Source organism: Monodon monoceros, unplaced genomic scaffold, assembly GCF_005190385.1.
Source record: "Monodon monoceros isolate NGI ecotype Baffin Bay Population unplaced genomic scaffold, NGI_Narwhal_1 Super_Scaffold_5, whole genome shotgun sequence".
Classification (NCBI taxonomy): domain Eukaryota; kingdom Metazoa; phylum Chordata; class Mammalia; order Artiodactyla; family Monodontidae; genus Monodon; species Monodon monoceros.
This window is the reverse complement of record NW_021703782.1, coordinates 89204540-89224977: the sequence shown is the minus strand read 5'-3', so window position 1 is coordinate 89224977 and position 20438 is coordinate 89204540. Positions and strand designations below refer to the sequence as shown.

General features: G+C 41.8%; 2 protein-coding genes across 4 annotated transcripts in view; both read left to right on the top strand.

The window, feature by feature from the left end:
* TMEM245 (transmembrane protein 245) overlaps positions 1-9584 on the top strand; it is a 102532-nt gene extending 92948 nt beyond the window's left edge. For both annotated transcript variants that reach the window (XM_029203038.1, XM_029203036.1), the window contains one exon: positions 5598-9584. In XM_029203038.1, the coding sequence (XP_029058871.1) occupies positions 5598-5643 (46 nt within the window). In that variant the 3' untranslated portion in view covers positions 5644-9584. The remainder of the gene's footprint in view (positions 1-5597) is intronic.
* A 3012-nt stretch (positions 9585-12596) lies between these two features.
* Positions 12597-20438, top strand: part of CTNNAL1 (catenin alpha like 1) — a 125669-nt gene continuing 117827 nt past the window's right edge. Inside the window, exon 1 of one of the 2 annotated variants that reach the window (XM_029202769.1) lies at positions 12597-12867. In XM_029202769.1, the coding sequence (XP_029058602.1) occupies positions 12727-12867 (141 nt within the window). In that variant the 5' untranslated portion in view covers positions 12597-12726. The remainder of the gene's footprint in view (positions 12868-20438) is intronic. The other variant, XM_029202770.1, reaches the window with a different exon arrangement.

Below are 20438 nucleotides of genomic sequence, written 5' to 3'. Positions count from 1 at the left end.
TGAATGGGCTGTGAGGGAATAGTCTCTACAGAGGCATGAGCTGTGGAAGGGTTCGGCTTGTCTTAGGAACTCTCAGTGTGAGAATGGAGGGTGGATTGTTCATTCCATTAGGCAGATATACCTTCTGATTGCAGATGGAGGCGCTGGTGGCTGGGAAGACCCATTTGCACGGCTGTTTCTATGTACTGCCATGTATCTTCAGATGGATGAATGACTGTCCACCTAAGGAAAGATGAAGGAGGGTGGACCCCTTTTCTCTGCTTCTCACTGTTGATCGTGGTGGTTGCACTATTTCACAAGGGTGAATGTCGCAGACACAGCACAACTTTGGGCTCCCAACTACTTTGGCCTTGATTCAATAATCAGAACCTATTGCTTCCCCTGTTCTCTATTAACACTGGGGCTGTTTGGGAGGTGTGGGGAAGGATCAAAACACCCTGCAGTCACACATTTTCAAGTACTTTCTTGATTTTTGGACAGGATAATCAGACTTGATTTGATGTACTTATTTCACTCCTACCAAAAACTGAGCAGCAATCTCTGAATGTTAAAGCTCAGAAAAACCTGTAAGGAGAAAGTAAGGGCATGTTGCAGGAACTCTTGTGGGAACGCTCTTACTTGTATTCAAGTTTTCCTTTGCCCTCTGTCATACCTTGTTATGACCGGAGGTGACAGCTGGAATGTGGCCCTTTAGGAACTCAGCCTTCTCTTTTTCTAGGATAGAGTAATTAGTAACTCATTGCTGTTTTTAGAAGCATTATCTTAACCTGACTGTGATTATCTTTCATGATTTAATACCCAAAGTTCAATCAAAGTTCAGTATTTTTTCATGAAAGAAATTACAAATGGTCCCCAACTTAAGAAGGTTTAACTTATGACTTTTTCAACTTTGTGATGGTGTGAAAGTGATACACATTCAGTAGAAACTGTACTTAAACTTTGAATGTTGGTTTTTTCCTGGGCTAGTGATATGCGGTACGATACTCTCTCGTGATGCTGGGCAGCGGCAGCCCGCAGCTCCTGATCAGCCACACGATCAGGTAAAGAAACAACTGATAGGCCTACAATCATGCAGTACCCAGACAACCGTTCTGTTCTTCACTTTCAGCGCAGCATTCAGTATATTACATGAGATATTCAACACTTTATTATAAAACTGGCTTTGTGTTAGATGATTTTGCCCAACTGTAGGCTAATGGAAGGGTTCTGAGCCTGTTTAAGGTGGGCTTGGCTAAGCTATGATGTTTCTTAGGTTAAGTGTATTAAATGCTTTTTGACTTAGGATATTTTCAACTTACAGTGGGTTTATTGGGATGTAATATGATGGTCAAGAAAGTCAAGAAAGATCAGTATTTGGCAGTTAAGCTACGGTGTAACACAGCAAGAAGTTATTTTTGTCTTTGCAAAATAAGATAGGAAGATGTTGTCCAAAAAAACAGTCACCACTCCTCCAGATCTTTACATCAACCTTAAGGATTTCAGTTGGAGTGTATTCCCCATCATTCCAGTTTAGGAAAATGAGGGAAAAAAGAGAACTGGAGATGGGAAGGGAGCTGTACTCTACTCCCCCTCCGTTGGTGGTTGCTTCTCCTTTGACACTGTCACTTAAAAACTTTCCTGAATCTGTTCATTCCTCTGTCTTCCCAATGGTGTTGACCCAATGCCAGGATTTCTTCAACATCCTCTTCACTGGTCCCTGCCTCTAGTCTTGCTTCCCTCCCATCTTGTTCTCTGGTTTTTCTGGAGCATAACTGTTAAATGCCTCTGCTGCTTAAAATTCCCATGGTGGCTTCCCGTGGCCTTCAAGGTGAAGTTGAAACTTTAAATTGGCCCATCAGACCTTTCGTGCCTTCTGTCTACCTCAGCAGACTCATCTCTCTCTGTGGCCTGCCTTACATTTTCTTTTCTAGCCGTATTGAACTTGTTTAGTTTCCTGGAGTCAGTGAGATCTTTGCACATGTTTTCCCCTCTGTAAAGAATACTACCCCCTTTCTAGCCAAGCCCAGTATCATAACCTTTACATAACCTTTACTCTTCTTTGGAGAAGCATTACTAGAACTCTCTAGACTAGATAAGGTGTCCCTGCTATGTGTTCCCATAGCATCTTCCACTTATCCTAACTTAATACCTATTATATAAATGTGTGTTTGTCTTTCCACTAATTGGTAAGCTTTCTGAAGGTAGGAACTATGTCTAACTCATTTACAGCTGCGTTACCATTCCTGGCACGGTGTTTGGCAAATAGAAAGTGCTCAATGAAAATTTGATGAACTAATAGATTAGTGAAACCAAGAGCAGATCAGATTAAAAGATTTTTGCAGTATAACTGTGAGGCTGATAAAAAGAGGAGGGGCCGTGGTAAACCCCAGCCTTAGAACTTTATTCCAAATTTTTGGAAGGGAAGGAATGTACATAATAGTGATGACATGTGCTCTGTCACGAGATGTGCGGGTAAGGGTCTAGGAAATACACACTTGCAATCCTGAGCCAACGAAAGTAAGTTAAACATCCACAATTTACTCTGCTTCTCTGGGAGGCTGGGAGTCAACAACTCTTGAGTTGTTAAATCAGAAAAGATTTAAACATTCACATAAATGGATTTTTAAATATCTCATTGAAACTTTAGGGGAAGCACATCCCAAAATATTTCCAAGGAGCAGAGATTGTAAATGAGAAATCACACCGCACAATCTCCATTGCTCTTAAAGGAACTATAAAATGCTAACAGCAGTCCTCTGTCCCCCGCAGTCTCATGTGGCCCCATTGTGCATTGCTTGTTATTGAGAAATTCTACCACTATGGTTCAAAGGAGCGTAATAATCCTTATGGTATGGGAAAGAATACTGTATTTAGATGGTTTAGGTAGAACATTTGCCATTTTTAGAAATACTGTTAAGGAAATTCCCTGGCAGTCCAGTGGTTAGGACTCGACACTTTCACTGCCGAGGGCCTGGGTTCAATCCCTGGTTGGCGAATTAAGATCCCGAAAGTTGCACATCGAGGCCAAAAAAAAAATTAAAAATAAAAAAAAAATTAAAGAAAGCAAGAAGGAAATACTGTCAATGCAATATTTATTCCTTTGTTTCTTCCTAATCTAGAGAGTTACAGATTTATGAGTCCTGCAGATTAGTTAGTACTGTGCCTTTTGATGAGGCCAGAAAGAAATTATTTCTCTATCTCTAGCTTATGGAGTTTGTTTTCCAGGAGATAATTGAGGTTCAGTTAAGATCAGTGTTACTTCTATAGGGTTTTACACACACATTACCCACCCCCCCCCCCCCCCCTACCCCCCCTCCCCCCCCCACCCCCTGGCCTCCATTTTATTTCTGTTGAGATAGAAAACACTTAGCAACTGTTTTCTTAGATTGCTTCACTTTGTTTTCTTTCTTCTGAGTCCTTCTGGAGACTTTCTTGGCCTGGAGGCAGAATTGAATAGCAGGTATGAATTTCAAGGTCACAGCTAAGCTTACTTGTCAACAGAAAGCAGTGGCCAATGTTATTTCATGCATCTTTGCCCTGAGGCAGAAATTTTCATTCATAATTTAGGGAATTGAAGAGTTAGAGATTCAAATTCGCAGGTATCTTAGAAAGTTGAAAAGATATCAAAGAATGAGTTTACAAACCGTTTTGGGTGTTGGAAAATGCTTTGAAATATTGACAAGTTTTTGGTTATTGGTTTTAAAGGTTTTCCAGGGCTTCCCAGAATTAAGTGCTACTTGAAATTCATATAGTCTGAGGCAACTTGTAGCCAGCTTTGCCTATACATAAATGTAGAAACAAAAATTTAGGTGAGACTGTGAAAAATAGATATATAAATAAATGGGTAGATAGCTATCTAGTGCAATGGTTCTGGGAGGAGGGTGTGATTTTGCTCCCCTCAGGGGGCGTTTGGCAATGTCTAGAGACATGTTCATCATCACAGCTGTAGTAGGTGGAGGCAGGGATGCTGCTAAACATCTTACAATGCACAAAATGGTCCACAGTGCTGCTGTTGAGAAACCCTGATTTGATGGATGTAGAGATAGATGGATATTAATATATATATATATAAAACATTTGTGTCTGTATAAACCTTAGTTTGGGGGAATTTTTCTGCAGGTATAAATAAAAATATTTAAGGAAAGAAATTCATCCCAATTCTTTGACCTATCAGCATATATTCAACATGGGGTTCAGTCATGTCACATATAAACCCTTTCAGAGCCACAGGAACCATAGCCAGGAAGCTTACCCCTTCCTCAAAGCTGTTCCTTCAGATGTAGGGCCTCATGCAGTGAAGGAGCCTTGAGATAACTGAGCATCCTTGAATGTAATCTTTTTTCTGTAACATTTTACCTGTACCCCTCTTGACATTAAAGTACTTCCGACATTGTGCTAAAGGGTTAGTCTTTAATTTACCTCTGCCCTGCCTGTTGAACCCTCCTAATTGGTGATATTGTTGTAAAGGAGCAAGGCAACCTCTATCTAAAAGGATGGTAATAAACTTGTGCTTCATATCTGTATCGGTTAAGATAGATTTGCCTGTATTATAACCAAAAAACAAACTCAAAAAAATCCACCATCAGTAGAACTTAAAATAACAGTGACTTAAATGAGCCAGAAGTTTATTTCTCTCTTGGGTGTAAGAAGTGCAGAGGCAGGCAGATCAGGACTAGTGTGTCTGTTCCACAAACATCCATGCCAAGCTTTGCCCCACCTTAACGCCAGCCTTGGTGTGAGGTCTTTTCATCTAAGATGGGTGCTTGAGCTCATGTTCATTGATAAACTCTGACCTGGCCATGTGGCTGCCAACACAGATGCAGACCTGGCTGGGTGATATCATCCTAGCTTGGGCATAAAAATTATGTAGCAAAGGCCAACTAACTATTATAGTCCTAAGGTAGGCACCACAAAGATGCAGCCGACCACCTCCAACCAACCCAGATATTGCCTGCCAATTAGCTACATTTACTTGGCTTGCTTGATGTAGGTTAGAGACGGTACAAGTACAAGGTCATCTGTTGAGAAGACCTACCCCATTTCTCCTGCGCTGAACCACAATCCTCAGAGCTTGGACATTGCTGGGTCAGTTTTCCTATTTTGCAATAAAAGTTATCCTGCTAACGTTTAATCTTTGGTCTCTTAGTGATTTTCTCTTTAACATCATTGTGTCTACTTTCCAGTCAGCAAGAAGGGGGAAGGATTGAAGATTACTCTTCTCTTTTAAGTACACTGCCCAGAAGTCACTCAACACTTCGAATTGGCCAGATCTTAGTCACATGGTCATTAGTTTCAAGAGAGTCTGGGGAAATAGTCTTTTGGATGGACCCTCCAAAAAACTGGAGTTCTTGTTACTAAAGATTGAGAGACAGCTATCAGACTTTGAAACAATACTCAGTGAAAATATCAGGAAAAAAACAGTGACTACATAACCTCATCAAGGCTCTCAAATTACAAAAATGAGATATTCTGTGGCAGTGAATTACTGGTTAGATGCTATTTTTCTTTCCTTCCTTCCTCCCTCCCTCCCTCCCTCCCTTCCTCCCCTCCTACTCTGTGGTTTTATTATTTCCCCTTTTCCGAAAGCAAAACTAATCATTCTGTGTTTCTTCTTAAAGGACTTTCCGTGACATTTCTGAAGATCTGAAGCCTTCAGTAGACTGACTTGGTTTCTAAACCACAGTGATTTCTCTAGGAAATTCAACCTTGACTATGAGTTTAGCTCAGCTGTGGCCTCCTATCCTTTCAGCTGTACCTGGCAAACAGAGCCCAGGAAAAGAAGCAGAAGCCTCCTAGCCTTCCATACAGAATGCCCGGACAAGAGAGGACTTGCTGTGCTTTGCATTTTAAAGCACAGCTTTGGAGCTCAGAAATGTGGTTTACTCACTTAACTGTTGCTCAGATGGCTTGAAAAGTTTCAGTTTATAAACTGGTACCATGGCTTGAAATTTTTCCACTTTGGTTATGTATATTACAATATGTATTTATAAAGTTTTTTAAAGAGTCCTAAACTACCTGCTGTATACAGTGTAGTTTTCTCCTGTTTTAAGAAATCTGTCTTTAAACTTTTCTGTGACAGTCACTTTTCCATGAAGAGGGCTTTCACTTTTGAGAATGTAGTTGCTTGAGCGGGAAAAATGAGTCTTCTCCCTTCTTCCACAGTGTATGGTCCTCTCTGTAAGGAAGAGCAAATCTTCAGTGTAAGGGCAGGTGGCTTATTTGAAGTTCAGTTAGTTGTATGTTACAACCACAGGAGACCACAGAAAGACCGAAGCTCTTCCTCCCCTTCTCCCTCCATCCGCTACTGCTCTATTGCCAAATTTTTTAAACTTGGCTGACCACATTGAAATTAAATACTTATTAAGCTGCTATTAATGGTAACAGTATGATAGAATTCATGTTGTAATGTTTTTCTTTCCAAATGTTTTAAGAAAAAACTCTCAGGGGCAGCAGTGCTCTGATCATTAAAAGTATCCCTGTTTCACTATTTGGAATTTGACCAATTAGTTTTATTAGCAGTAAAATTTTATATCTGTGTAGTATTTTCCCATTACTTAGCACAGTGCCTTGCACATAGACTCTTTTTTATTTTTTTTATTTTTTTTGCGGTACGCGGGCCTCTCACTGCTGTGGCCTCTCCCGTTGCAGAGCACAGGCTCCAGACTTGCAGGCTCAGCGGCCATGGCTCACGGGCCCAGCCGCTCCGCGGCATGTGGGATCTTCCCGGACCGGGGCACGAACCCATGTCCCCTGCATCGGCAGGTGGACTCTCAACCACTGCGCCACCAGGGAAGCCCGCACATAGACTCTAGATGAATGCTTGTTGAATTAAATTATGACTTTTAAAATATCTCAGATATCACAATAACCAGCATAGTGCTCTACATTTGACAAAGTCTTTTTGCACATATTATTTCACAAGCACTTCACATCAGCTTTCATATAGCTTCACATTATTTTGCAACAGTTTCACACAGATGGGGAAGGTAAGGTTCAGAAAAGTGACCAACTCAAAAGTCGTGAAGTTTAGTAAAATTTGACCTCAGATCTTTCTGACTCCACACTCTGCCAACTCTGCTATATTGTAGTGTTTCTTTTAATATCTTACACAATTTTTCCAGTGCTATGAGGTAGAATAGGTGTCCTGTTCTATCGCATAGACTTGTCCTAGGGTTAATGACAGGGCTGGGACTGGAACCCAGCTCTTAGCTTTGTGCCCTTTCCACTGTGTAAAACAATCTTCAGGCTCTTTCTCTGCCCCCAAAGGAGTATGGAGGAGAAAGAGTTCTTAAGTAACAAAGATTTCATTTTTGGAAAACATTTAAAAGTAGAAATCATATTTTTCTAAAACATCTTCTCATTAAGAAGCATAGTTAATGATAATTACTTTAAATTTATTCTGATATTACTTCAGAAAAACTCCATCTAGGAAAGAGGCTACCTTGAGGTCTCTGTCTGTAGAGTAGACTGTACAGATCTCATATATTTCCTGTGAATCCTTCAACAATTACAATCTGGTATTCCACCAAGTGTTACATTTGGCACTAAGTGGCACTAAGTAACTCATTCTTTTCTTTAATCACTTGTTCATTCATTCATTCAGTAGAACATTGGTTGAGAGTTTGCCAGACTCTAGGTTCTATGCCAGGCACTGTACAGGGTGCTGTAGGGGATAATTCATAAGAAGGCCTTCTCTCACCTTAAATCTTAGCCAGATCATGTGTATTGCTAAAATTAAAAATTTTGCATTAAAAGTATTAAGAAAGAAATCAGGTTTGTTTTTGTTAATGGTATACTGGTAAGTTTACAGCTGTGATGAGCACATATTTATGAGAGGCAAATACTATGCACAGTAAGTTAGTGTGCATATACAAATTACGTTCTTCCAAAATGCTTTTAGCTCTGTAAAGTGATATTGCAAAAATATAAATTTGAGGTAATATATGGCTCTTGCTGGTCATAATTATTAGTGTGAATACCAGGTCCTTAGAGGGGGACTCTGAGCCCTAAGAGAATAGTTTAGAGCTGCCAAAATTAGCAATGATGTAGTATCACCCTGAAGTATCAGGAGCAGAGGTGCCCCAGAGCACTCCCCAGTCCTGTCAGGAAACTTGAACTGCCCCAGTACTCCAGCAACAGCCTAAGGACTTGAAGTCCCTGCAGGTGGGGGAGGTCTTCCTGGAACCCTCAGAAACAGAGAGAACATGCCCCCTCAGATACAGTGAGGAGGTTTTACAGATCTTCATAAGGCATTGAGATCAAATGATATGAAAAAGTAGGAGTTTCAAGCTCAAGTCTCAAAGGTGATTCTCAGGATTTGACCCAGAAAGAAGCTTCCTTAGGAACAGATAATGCATTGATGAAGTAGAAGTAGCTTCAGCAAAAACATAGTACAGAAATCCTGTCACAATGTCCTGCATTTTATAGCTTTATTAAAGATGAGTTTGAAGGTCACATTCACTACTCAATTGTAAACTGAATGGAGGGGATAAGATCTCCCCACACAGTATGTTCCTCTCTTTTCTGAGAACGACGCACGGGATTTTCAGATAAACTCCATGTCATGTAAGTCCAGCTTCAGTTCCAAAATTCCTATCACACTCTCTGTTTCTGGAAGTGATCTCTGCCAGACTGCCTTAGATACCAATTTTATTTATTCTTAAGTTTGCAAGGATTCTTAACACGCATTTCCATTAGAGGTGGTTAGCTGGCAGAGTTTTCCCTTGACTTCTGAGACTGGTGCAAATTGACTCTTGATACCCAAGAAGTGTTACTTAAACAAACTAAGTAGCTTTGGAAATAGCCGTTTATTCCATTAAAGGGCTTGCACATGAGGTCCTCTGGCTAACCTTTGTCTTAACAAGAACCCATTGTGACCCATCAGGACTTGCTAGTACCCCTAGTTCCCACTTTGGTTGTATTTAGAGCTTCAGGACGTGTCACTACTGAGCAAGAAATGCTCAGAAATTCAGGCTATGAGGGGTTAGATTAGAGCAAAGTAATTTTAGGTGAGTTATCCAGAGCTTTCAACCTCAAGGTTTATAGGAAAACCCCTACAGTCTCCTCTAAGGGTCTTCCAAGATCCTTACAAAAGTATTAGACTAGGCATTTCGCAGTAGAACTATAGCCTCTGGCAACATACTTCCAAATGCTAGTTCCCGCCAAGAACAAGTATTTCTTTGTTTTTTTATGTATTTCTTGTCTTTACCCATTTTGCCATTAAAATATATTCATTTCATTAACTTATTGAGGATCTGCAAAAAATATGAATGCTATGTGAAACCACTGAACAGTTAATTTTTTTGGTAGTTCAAAAATAATCAAGAGAATTACAAATCAAGATGTTCTGCCTGCATCCTGGAGTCATAGGAATTCTGTGCCAGATGAGCCTTATCTAATTAGGTGATCCTGTCATTTTCTAGAGAAGGAAACAAATCCACAGGTTAAAGTGTCTTTTCTGACCAGTCAGTAACAATTCAGAGCAGAGTAAGTTTTTTTCTCTCAGCCCATTGTTCTACTTCTCTTCCCTTTCTCTTGTAGTTGAGTAGCTTTTGGAAAAATGTGTTCCTTATAGCAGTAGTTGCAAGGGATGTTATTAGATGTTACAAGAGAACAAAAGTGTATGTGGGGTGGGGGGGGGTGGGGACTCCAAGCTCAGTTAAAATTGAGGAATGCTGAGTTTGTTTCCTTTCTGTAGGACTTCGAAGAGTTTTTAATGTGCTCTTATATATTGTGAATTTATAAGGGGACAAAGACTGTGTTTACGAGACTTATTTGACCTTAAACTGCGCCCCATCCTCCTTTTCTCAGAGCAGCTCAAAGGACTCCGTGTCCTTTGGGAAACATGGCTCTCAAAAGTTTACAAGTCTTTTAGAAGACATCCCTAATGGAATTCTGAATGGTGCATCCACCATGTAAACCGTAATATATGTCAAAGTTTAGTGAGATGCCAGAAAGAAAACGTATTTGCCATTCAGAGCTATACATCAAGTATAGAGATTCTTTTCTACCTATGGTGTGTAGAATCAGTATTTGTGTTTTAGTTTTGAAAGTTTTTCAAAGATCAATTAGTGTGCAAATACAGTGGTGATATATTGATATTACATTTTAATAATGCTTTTTTGTGTGGCACTTTATAGTTTTCAGAATGCTTTCATACCAACCCTGTGAGACAGGCAGGTGTAAGTATTATCAGATGAGGCACTGGAGGCTCAGAAAGGTTTTTGTGATTTTCCCCTTAAGTTTATACCACAAAATGATGGAGCCAGAATTCAGTTGCAGAGCTTCTGACTCCAAGTCCAGAATTCTTTACTCCACACCTGGTTTCTTACTTTTTCTTCTAGCTTCATATTTTACTATGAAAGGTATGGAAGCAGATCTTAAACATCATTTTGGCTTCTTATCAAATACTATTTTTTATGGCAGTGACCGAGAAAGTGTAACTCCAATTGTAGTTATCCCAAAGAAAACCCTTCTTTGTGCTTTGCAGTGCCACTTGTCTAGGTGATTGGAGTGTATTTCAAATACCATTTGATTTTGAAACCAAGATTGGATATATAGTTTTAATTGCTTATGTAACTTCTGGAAAATGTATCATCTTTGCATTCTCAGGCAAAGTAGAGATGGTTTGAAGGTAAAAAAAAGATTATTCAAATACAACAACACATCTTTATTCTCACAAACTCTGTTTCTTAGCTTTAACTTGCTTTGACAACCGACTGATGTAACATCTTTGTAAATGTAAAATATTTATATTTTGAAATAAAATTACTGTGTTGAATGAATCAGGTGGTAAACTTAGTCTCATTTCTGTGGAGAAATTTGGTCTTCAGTGAAGTCAAACTTTCACAAATATATCCATCTCTTAGGCCTTATATCTTACCTTTTCTTTGACACCAGTGCCGACACTGAATTTTTATGAAATATGGGCAACTTACATAAGGGAAGATGTACCTGTGGAGTGGGTACTGAGCACCTTAAAGAGGTGAAAGGGTCCAAGGCTAAGGCTGGAGCCCTCAGAGCCCAGGGGAAGGTGGCTTTGTGGTAGATAAGGAAGTGATGAGGTGGGTGGCTGGGGAGTGAGACTCAAATGAAAAGAAAGTTTCATTTCTTTTCATTTGAGGGCTTTCATTTGAAGAGGGCTTCCCTGGTAGCGCAGTGGTTGAGAGTCCGCCTGCCGATGCAGGGGACACGGGTTTGTGTCCCAGTCCGGGAAGATCCCACATGCCGCGGAGCAGCTGGGCCCGTGAGCCATGGCCGCTGAGCCCGCGCGTCCGGAGCCTGTGCTCTGCAACGGGAGAGGCCACAGCAGTGAGAGGCCTGTGTACCTCAAAACAACAACAACAACAACAAAAAAAAAACAAAACAAAAATGAAAAGAAAGTTGGATAAAAGAACCACATGTTTTGCATGAAGAAAACAAACCTAAGGTATGGCTATCTTCAATAGCAAAGATAATCGATGCAGCAGTAGCAGATGGAGCTGAACCCCAAGTGGAGGTATTTTAAAACACATCTCAACAGTGCTTGGGAAAGAGCTTTCTGACACCTCGAGCTGGTGTGGTATTAAGCTCATCAATCTGACATTATAGATGGAGAAAATGATCCTGGCAAAGGTGTAAGGGGTGGGCTAGCCAGGCTCAGATTCAGATTGTTTTCTACTCTTGATAGTTTCTTATTGGCAAATATGCTAGTTCACAAAATATTTCTTCATGCTTCTCAGTCTGTTGCGTAAGCCTAGGACCCTTTCACAGGGTGTGTGCTTCTGTCAGCCTCCCCTGGGTTTGCTTCTGGAAACTTTAGGGTCACAGGTGTCCAGTTCTCCCATCTCCATCACACAGGGGCTCCTTGATTCTTAGCCTTACCCTTAAGTGAGTTTAGTCAGAGTTACACACTAATGATCTTCCGTTACTGAACAGCTGTTGAGAAACTGCTCTGCGCTAGGCACGAGGGCAAAAGTAGTTTTAAAAAGTAATAGTGTTGAGCAGAGGTGAAGTTTTTCCATATGTTCTATTTAATTTCCTTTTGAAGAGTAATTCTGAACAGTAGCCTGAAGATACCCAAATCACTGTTTTCTTGCCGGGTACCCAGATACTCCTTAAATGATTGCATTATCAAAAGCTTCATCTTCAGTCCAGCTGAAATTGTGAGAAAGATACGGTTAGGAAAAGAGCAGGGTGGAAGGGGGAAATGGGACCTTCTCGAGAAGCTCCAGAAAGACTATAACCTGTAGAATTCCCGTCTTACGGTAAAAGCCCTTCCCTATAGGCTTGACTCTGGCCCCGGTCTACCAGTTAGTTTCAATCCCAGCGCAGCTTCCAGTAATCGCGGGGAATTCGGAGTTAGGACGAGCCACTTCTGGGGAGCATGGGAAGCTTCGCTGGGCATGGATGTCTTTGCCCTGGTAAGAGGCCACGTGGCTGTGGGACGCCCTCAGGTATCTTGTTTCTCTGTTCTAGAGGGGGCGGGGCGTGTGTGGAACCCACTAAGGAATGATCTGAGAGAGACAGGATGGGGACTGGGGACAGAGGACAGAAGGGGCGGGGCCCGGGTTAGGGGGTGGGGCTGCAGGGCGGACTTCAGACTGGGGCGCGTGGAGGCGGAGAGTGAGCGGGCCCGTGCTGGGGGCGGGCCCAGCGGGGTGGCGCCTCGGGCGGCGCGGGTGCATCGCAGCTGCCGAGCGCAAGCAAGCTGGCGGGTGGCGGGTCGGCAGCGGTACGGCGTCCGGCCTCCGCGACGGGCTGAGGGCCATGGCCGCCTCTCCGGGCCCGGCCGGCGGTGCCGCCGCCGGGGCAGTGCACGGCTCCGGCCCGTTTGGCCTCGCCTTCGACTCCGGACTCGAGATCAAAACTCGCTCAGTGGAGCAGACGCTGCTCCCGCTGGTTTCTCAGGTAAAGCGGCGCGCGCGCGCGGCCCCTGCGTCTCCCTCCGGCCGCGGCCCGCGATGGCGGCGGTCGCTCTCGCGGCAGGGGCCGGGCCGGGCGGGAGGCAGCCGCTGCCCCACATTCCGCGCCAGGACTCCGGCGTCAGTGTCGGACCGCCTGTCTGGGGCTTGAGGACTGGCCTTGGTTGAGGCGGCGGGAGTAGGGACCATCCGAAATCCGGCTGCGGGGCCAAGTGGGCTGAGCAGCAGCGGAGGCTGCGGGGCGGGGAGCCCCGTGCGGACCTGAGTGCCGGCCACAGGTGCGCCGCCCTGCCTCCCCACAGGATCCTCCTCGGGGCTGCAGCTCCGGTGGCCCCCGGCTCCCCGAGGCCAGCTCCCCGGGGGCAGAGGGGACCCCCGCGGGGGCTCCGTTGGAGCTTAGGGGCCTTCCTCGCTGCCGCTCTTTAACCCACTGCCCGCACACCTTTGCACCTCCAGTCCAAACCCGGACCGTGGCCAGTCTGGCTGGGGTGTTGCTGCCGGCCTCCAAGTCCAGCGTGCTCTCCTCTCCCCTAGGCCTTTGTCCCTTTCCCCGGAGTGTGAGTCGGCTCGCCAGTCGCCCGTTCACCACGGGCCACCCGGCCCCTTCCCCTTAACCTGTCTGCTCACTTCAGCTGGCTTTTGTCCGGCCTCGGAAGGGTGAAGTGAAGGACCGTCTGATAGTTAATTCGGGTACACATCTTTTTGCCAAATCCCATTTGGGAATGTATGCTTTATTGAATTTATTGGTCCCAACAGAAGTCTGGAATCAGCTAATTGATGCGCGTAGCTTTAGAGAAGTTTTTGTTACTGTGAGCCGAGTTTACGCAGCCTCCGGGCTGGAATTCCTCACCTAGATCTGTTGTGATGTGCTAAGCACTGTGGGAAGTGAAGAATTCTGTGCCTTCAGGAGCTCGTTGGATGTGTGACTCACAACAAGACTGTTAACATCTTGATGCTTCACTTTAGCATTGCCAAGATTTTACAGGTAGAAGGAATCTTAAAGGTTATCTGATGCTAAATTTAAAAATTCTTACAGCATCCTTGACACCTGGTCACCAGTCCCCTGCTTAAACATGCTCAGTGATGGGGAGCCTGTAGCTATTGCATAGAATTTCCAATGCTATCTGTTCTCCATCCCAGCCCTGCAGATTATTTGAAAACAGCAGTCGTACATGTCCCTAGATTCCTGTTATGCTGATTAAATAAACAGCCCCATTTTCTTCACCTGTGCTCATTTTAGCCTGGCTAACAGAACAGTGAATGAATAACCTTGCCACTCCCCATCCTCCTTCCCTTCCAGGTCTGAAAGAAGCACTGACAGGTGGGATGAGTTGAGGATTAGTTAGTGATGTCTGCACTGCCCCTCCCACAAAAGAATACCACTACCACCACCAACACAACCACAACACAAAATGAAAAATACTGGAGTAGTTTTAAGAGAGAGAGTTAAGAGAGTGGTATTTTATCCATTTTTCTTTTTTTTAACAATCCAGATATAATGCTTACTATGCGCTAGGCCGTGTTCTAAGCACTTTATACATATTAATTCATTTAATTCTCATAACAATCTTGTGAGGGAGAGATATGTTTATTCTCATTATATGAATGAGGAAACTGAGGAATAATGAGGTTAAGTGACTTGTAGTGGGACTTTCACCTGTAAATGTAGAACTGGAGTTTGAATCCAGGCAGCCTGGTCCCAGAGTCTGTGCTGTTAGCTACACCATATTTGTTCTCCCTAGAGATTAGGGGCGGTGATGAGGTCAGCCAGTAGTAGGTACAGAGAAGAGAGTCCACAGTGGAAAAACAAGCTGGAAGGTTGTTGTAATCTGGAGAAATGGTAACTTTTCACAGTATCACTGCTAAAAATGTATCCTAGAGTTCTGCATTGTGTAATTCTGGGGTGAGAGAGTAGGAGAGTGGAGGAGGAAACGTGAATTGGCTGCCGAGAGTTAACTAGAGGTCAATGCCAAAGGGGGAAAATGCCAGCTTTTTTTTTTTCTTTTCCTTCCCTGTTAAAGACTCATTCAGAGCCATAGCTGAGGTTCTGCATTCCACACAGTATGTGTCCACAGCTGTATCTTTAGCATTATTATAACTGATATTCCTAATGATTAACTGTACTCAACAGCAAAAAAGTTAACTTATGCTTAAAGTCAAGAAATATATAAAGCATGGCCAGAACACTCACAAAGCAGTTAAGTGTGAAATACAGTTTAGAATGATTTTTAAGTTTTAGTGAGTGTCAGTGGATTAAAGTGCAGCTCTCTAGAAAACTCACGTCCAGGAGTCTTATTTTCTAAGGATACGGCATTATTATCCAACTCATGTTTTGCCACCATATCCACAAGAATAAGTTTAAGCTTTTCAGGCAAGCATTTGTTGTAAGCTTTCTAGTTGCTACTCTGTGGGAGTTGTATTCTAGTTGGGAGACGGGGCAGGTACAGAATAGCACATGGCAAGTGTCAGATGAACATCATCCATAGTAAATGCTCTAAGAGCTCAGAGCAGGTGTGGATGAGTCAGCAACAATGCCATCGAGGAGACAGGGTCTTGAGGTGAACAAGTAGGGCTAGCCTTGTACAGCTTAGTCAGTTTTAAGCAGAGTTTCTACTCTGATATCATTTAACCTCTTCTGACTCTCCAGGTAAAAAGTTCTGGGTTCAATGGCCTTATTCTAGGAATGCAGCATCAGTATTAGACAAATATATATATACAATTTTCTGCGTTTACATATTAGAAGAGATACATGTTCTTAGCAATAGATGCAGAATAGCTTCAGTTAAATTCAACTTCTAATCATGATAAGGAGCACATAGTAAACTAGTAATAGAAGAAAACTTCCTTAACCTGATAAAGAGTACCTACAGAAAACCTATAGTTAACATCACAGCAACAAGTCAAATTTAAAATAAACATTTCCGGGGCTTCCCTGGTGGCGCAGTGGTTGAGAGTCCGCCTGTCGATGCAGGGGACACGGGTTCGTGCCCTGGTCTGGGAAGATCCCACATGCCGTGGAGCAGCTGGGCCCGTGAGCCATGGCCGCTGAGCCTGCACGTCCGGAGCCTGCGCTCTGCAGCGGGAGAGGCCACAGCAATGAGAGGCCCGCGTACCGCAAAAAAAAAAAAAAACCCAAAAACATTTCCTTTAAACTAGAAGCGAGAGGAGGGATATCTGCTCTCATAGCTTCTATTCAATTGTACTATAAATCGTAACCAGTGGAACAAGACAAGAAGCAAAAGGTATAAAGGTAGGAAAGGAAAAATCAAAATATAATTATCTACATAGAAAACTGGAGTCTACAAATAAATTATAAAAGTTAGGAAGTTTAGTAAGTTCATTGAATGTAGGCTTCTAAAGTCAACTGCTTTTCTTTCTACATTAATAACAAACAGAAAAGTCGTCCTAAAACATGATACCAGTTAGAATAAAACTGACAGCAAAATATGTGTATATATGTGTATAACAAAAGAGAGGCCAAACTTCATGAAGAAAATTTAAAAATTTTATGGAAAGCCAAAGTAGAGCTAAATAAATGGGAGAAAAGTACCATGCTCCTGGCTAGATTGACTTGATATTATTTACATATCAATTTCCCCTATTGATATGTAAATTTAATGCAATTCCAATGAAAATTTCAACAGGATTTTTTTTAGTAGAATTTGATAAAAGTAATTCTAAAATTTGTATGAAAGAGCAAATAGCCAAGAATAGCCAGAAGAGAAACAAGGTGGGTGGACTTGCTCTACCAGATTTCAAGTCTTATTATAAAGCTAGAGTGATTAAGACAATGTGGGTCTAAGAACAGAGATGGACAAATAGACTAGTGAAACAGAGTAGAGAATCTAGAAACAGATCCACATGTATACAGAAACTTGATAATTCACAGAATTGGCACTGCTCGTCAGTGGGGAAAGGAAGAACTTTTTAAAAAATGGGAACAATTGGTTATCTGAATAGAAACACATGATATTGAATCCCAATTCCAAATGGATTAAAAATATCAATATGAAAGTAAAAAACTTAAAACACTTTTAGGGAAAAAAATTGGGCAATATCTTCACCACCTCACGGTGGGAAAAGATTTCTTAATACACTGAAAGTATAAACCCTAAGCAAAAATTAATACATTTGCTCCATTAAAATGGAGAATTGGACTTCCCTGTTGGCACAGTGGTTAAGAATCTGCCTGCCAATGCAGGGGACACGGGTTTGAGCCCTGGTCTGGGAAGATCCCACATGCCGCGGACCACCTAAACCCATGCGCCACAACAAGAGAAGCCACCACAATGAGAAGCCCGCGCACCGCAACAAAGACCCAATGCAACCAAAAGTAAAAATATAATAAATTTAAAAAAAAATGGAGAATCTTTGTTCATCAAAGTTGAAAGGATAAGCCTTAAAGTGGGAGAATATGATTGCAACACAAATAACCAACAAATGATTGGTAGCACCCAGGATAAATAAAGGACTCCAATGAATCAAAAATAAGATTACCCATTAAAAATTGGTAAAATGAATACTCATCTTGTAGAAGAGGAAACAGATGTCTAAAAGATATGTGAAAAGATGCTCAACTTTATTAGAAGTCAGTGAAGTACAAGTTAAAGCTGCAGTGAGAACAAGTGTTGGTGAGGAATGTGGAGTTGGTGGAAATGTCAATAGTACAACAGTTTTGGAAAACAGTTTGATGTGATAAAGTTCAAGGTGGGTATTACCTAAGGCCCAGGAATTTCACTGTTAAATCCATACCCCTAGAGAAAATTCTGCACGTGTATTAGAGACATAGATTGGAATGTTGATAGTCTTTTTACTTCTAATGGCTCCAAACTGGAAACTACCCAAACGTCTTTTAGCAGTAGGATGTTTAAATAAAATGTGCTAAGTTCATACGAGATACTATGCAGCAGTGAAATGAATAAACCATAGCTATAATTATCAATATGGATGAATCTCAAAAGCATAATGTTAAGAAAAAAAATTAAAGATTCAAAACAGGCAGAACAAAACCATACATCATTTAAGGATATAACATGTGCAATAGTTATAATAAGGGAATGATGAGCACAAAATCAGAGCAGTGGTTTCCTCTGGGGCAGGGGATGAGGGGGTGATGTAGAAAGGGAGGGGCCCCCAGGGCGCATGGGTTGTCAGAGGTGCTGCTAATATTTTCTTAAGCTTGGTGGTAGGTTTGTTATCTCTTCCTTTCATTTCTTTAAATGGTATACATACATGTTCTATACACTCATTTGTTGTATATTTCCTAATTCAGATGATTTTTTAAAAGCCCTGGGCTAAGTCGCAAGCACATTTTCTACAGAGCAGCTCCCCACCTTCTTTAATAATCACTTTATTCTTCCTGTCAAAATTCCCACTCCCAGTCGTACAATGCTTTTATCCAAGGAAGGGAAGAGGGCTATCTGCCACACAGCTCCACCCTGGTGTGGAATGTTATTCTACCACCCACTAGTCTTTTCCTGTCTGTGATAGATTTACTTCACTCGCTGTAATACAGACCCTTTAATTAATCTCCAGGGTAGCTCCCCTATCTTCCCATTTCTCTTTGCGTTGTCCTGGAAGCTTCTTAGGATCTTTGTCTCACTAAGTTGGAGATGAATACATATGGGACTCTGCTGGTTTGTGTATGTGAATATATGTGTTTTTAATTGCAAAGGAAAAACACATAAATAGTGTATAAAGAGAGTGAAAGTGCCCTTTTTCCTGCTTTTAAAGACCTCCTCATGATTTGGTGTGTTTTCTTCTATACTGGTTGCTATAGCTGATTAGCTGATTTTTCTGTCTAATAATTTTGAGAATTTACTAATGAGTTAAGCCCAGGGATGAACTTCTCTGTCCTGGGCTGACTCCCTTGTTTTTCAGGTCCCAGGGAATTAAAGCTTTGTTCTTTTATCTGGCCTACCATTTTTTTTTTTCTCCCTGGGTCTTCACTTGCTTTCTTCCCACAAAATAAGTAAACTAAGATAATCCATTTCAATCAAGAGATTACTGTCAGTTATTCTAGAAAATAAAAATAACATCACAAACATGAGGAAAGAACAGAGATTCTAGAAATGTGAAAAGGGCAATATCTAATCATTATGTAATGCTTACTAAATACCAGACACTATTCTAAGTACTTTATTTACATATACTAATTTATTCTCCACAATGACCTTATGAGATGGGTACTGTTATTACTCCTGTTTTTACAGATGAGAACACTGAGTCACAGAAAGGTTAGAAAACTTGCTATATAATCATATGACAGAGCCAGAACTCCAACCCAGGCAGAGTGACGCCAGAATTCATGCTCTTAACTGCTAGGCTATACTTTGTTGGCAATGAGAACTTCTTGACACCCTTTGTTAGAAGGTATCAAGTAGGTCCGGGTTCTTACTCTTTTATTCCACAGGAGAGTTCTTCAATATATCAGATCCTCTTTCTTCCCCATGGGATACCTTCTCTGCCCTCTTTTCCAGTTCATTCAGACATTCTCTACACTCTGGTGTTAGGGCAACTCTAGGTTGTGACTCCCAATTTAATATGCCTCCTATTTTTACAGAATAATAGCTAAAATTTTATTTGGCACATTCAAGGCAATTTTACCAGCTGTCAGTCTCCTGATTTTTTTTTTAACGTCTTTATTGGAGTATAATTGCTTTACAATGTTGTGTTAGTTTCTGCTGTATAACAGAGTGAATCAGCTATATGTATACATATATCCCCATATCCCCTCCCTCTTGCATCTCCCTCCCACCCTCCCTATCCCACCCCTCTAGGTGGTCACATAGCACAAAGCTGATCTCCCTGTGTTACGCGGCTGCTTCCCACTAGCTATCTGTTTTACATTTGGTAGTGTATGTATGTCCATGCCACTCTCGTACTTCGTCCCAGCTTACCCTTCCCCCTCCCCGTGTCCTCAAGTCCATTCTCTACATCTGCGTCTTTATTCCTGTCCTGCCCCTAGGTTCATCAGAACCATTTTTTTTTTAAGATTCCATATATATGTGTTAGCATATGGTATTTGTTTTTCTCTTTCTGACTTACTTCACTCTGTATGACAGACTCTGGGTCCATCCAACTCACTACAAATAACTCAGTTTCGTTTCTTTTTATGGCTGAGTAATATTCCATTGTATATATGTGTCACATCTTCTTTATCCATTCATCTGTTGATGGGCACTTAGGTTGCTTCCATGTCCTGGCTATTGTAAATAGAGCTGCAATGAACATTTTGGTACATGACTCTTCTTGAATTATGGTTTTCTCAGGGTATATGCCCAGTAGTGGGATTGCTGGGTTGTATGGTAGTTCTATTTGTAGTTTTTTAAGGAAACTCCATACCATTCTCCATAGTGGCTGTATCAATTTACATTCCCACCAACAGTGCAAGGGAGTTCCCTTTTCTCCACACCCTCTCCAGCATTTATTGTTTCTAGATTTTTTGATGATGGCCATTATGACCAGTGTGAGATGATAGCTCATTGTAGTTTTGATTTGCATTTCTCTAATGATTAATGATGTTGAGCATTCTTTCATGTCTTTGTTGGCAATCTG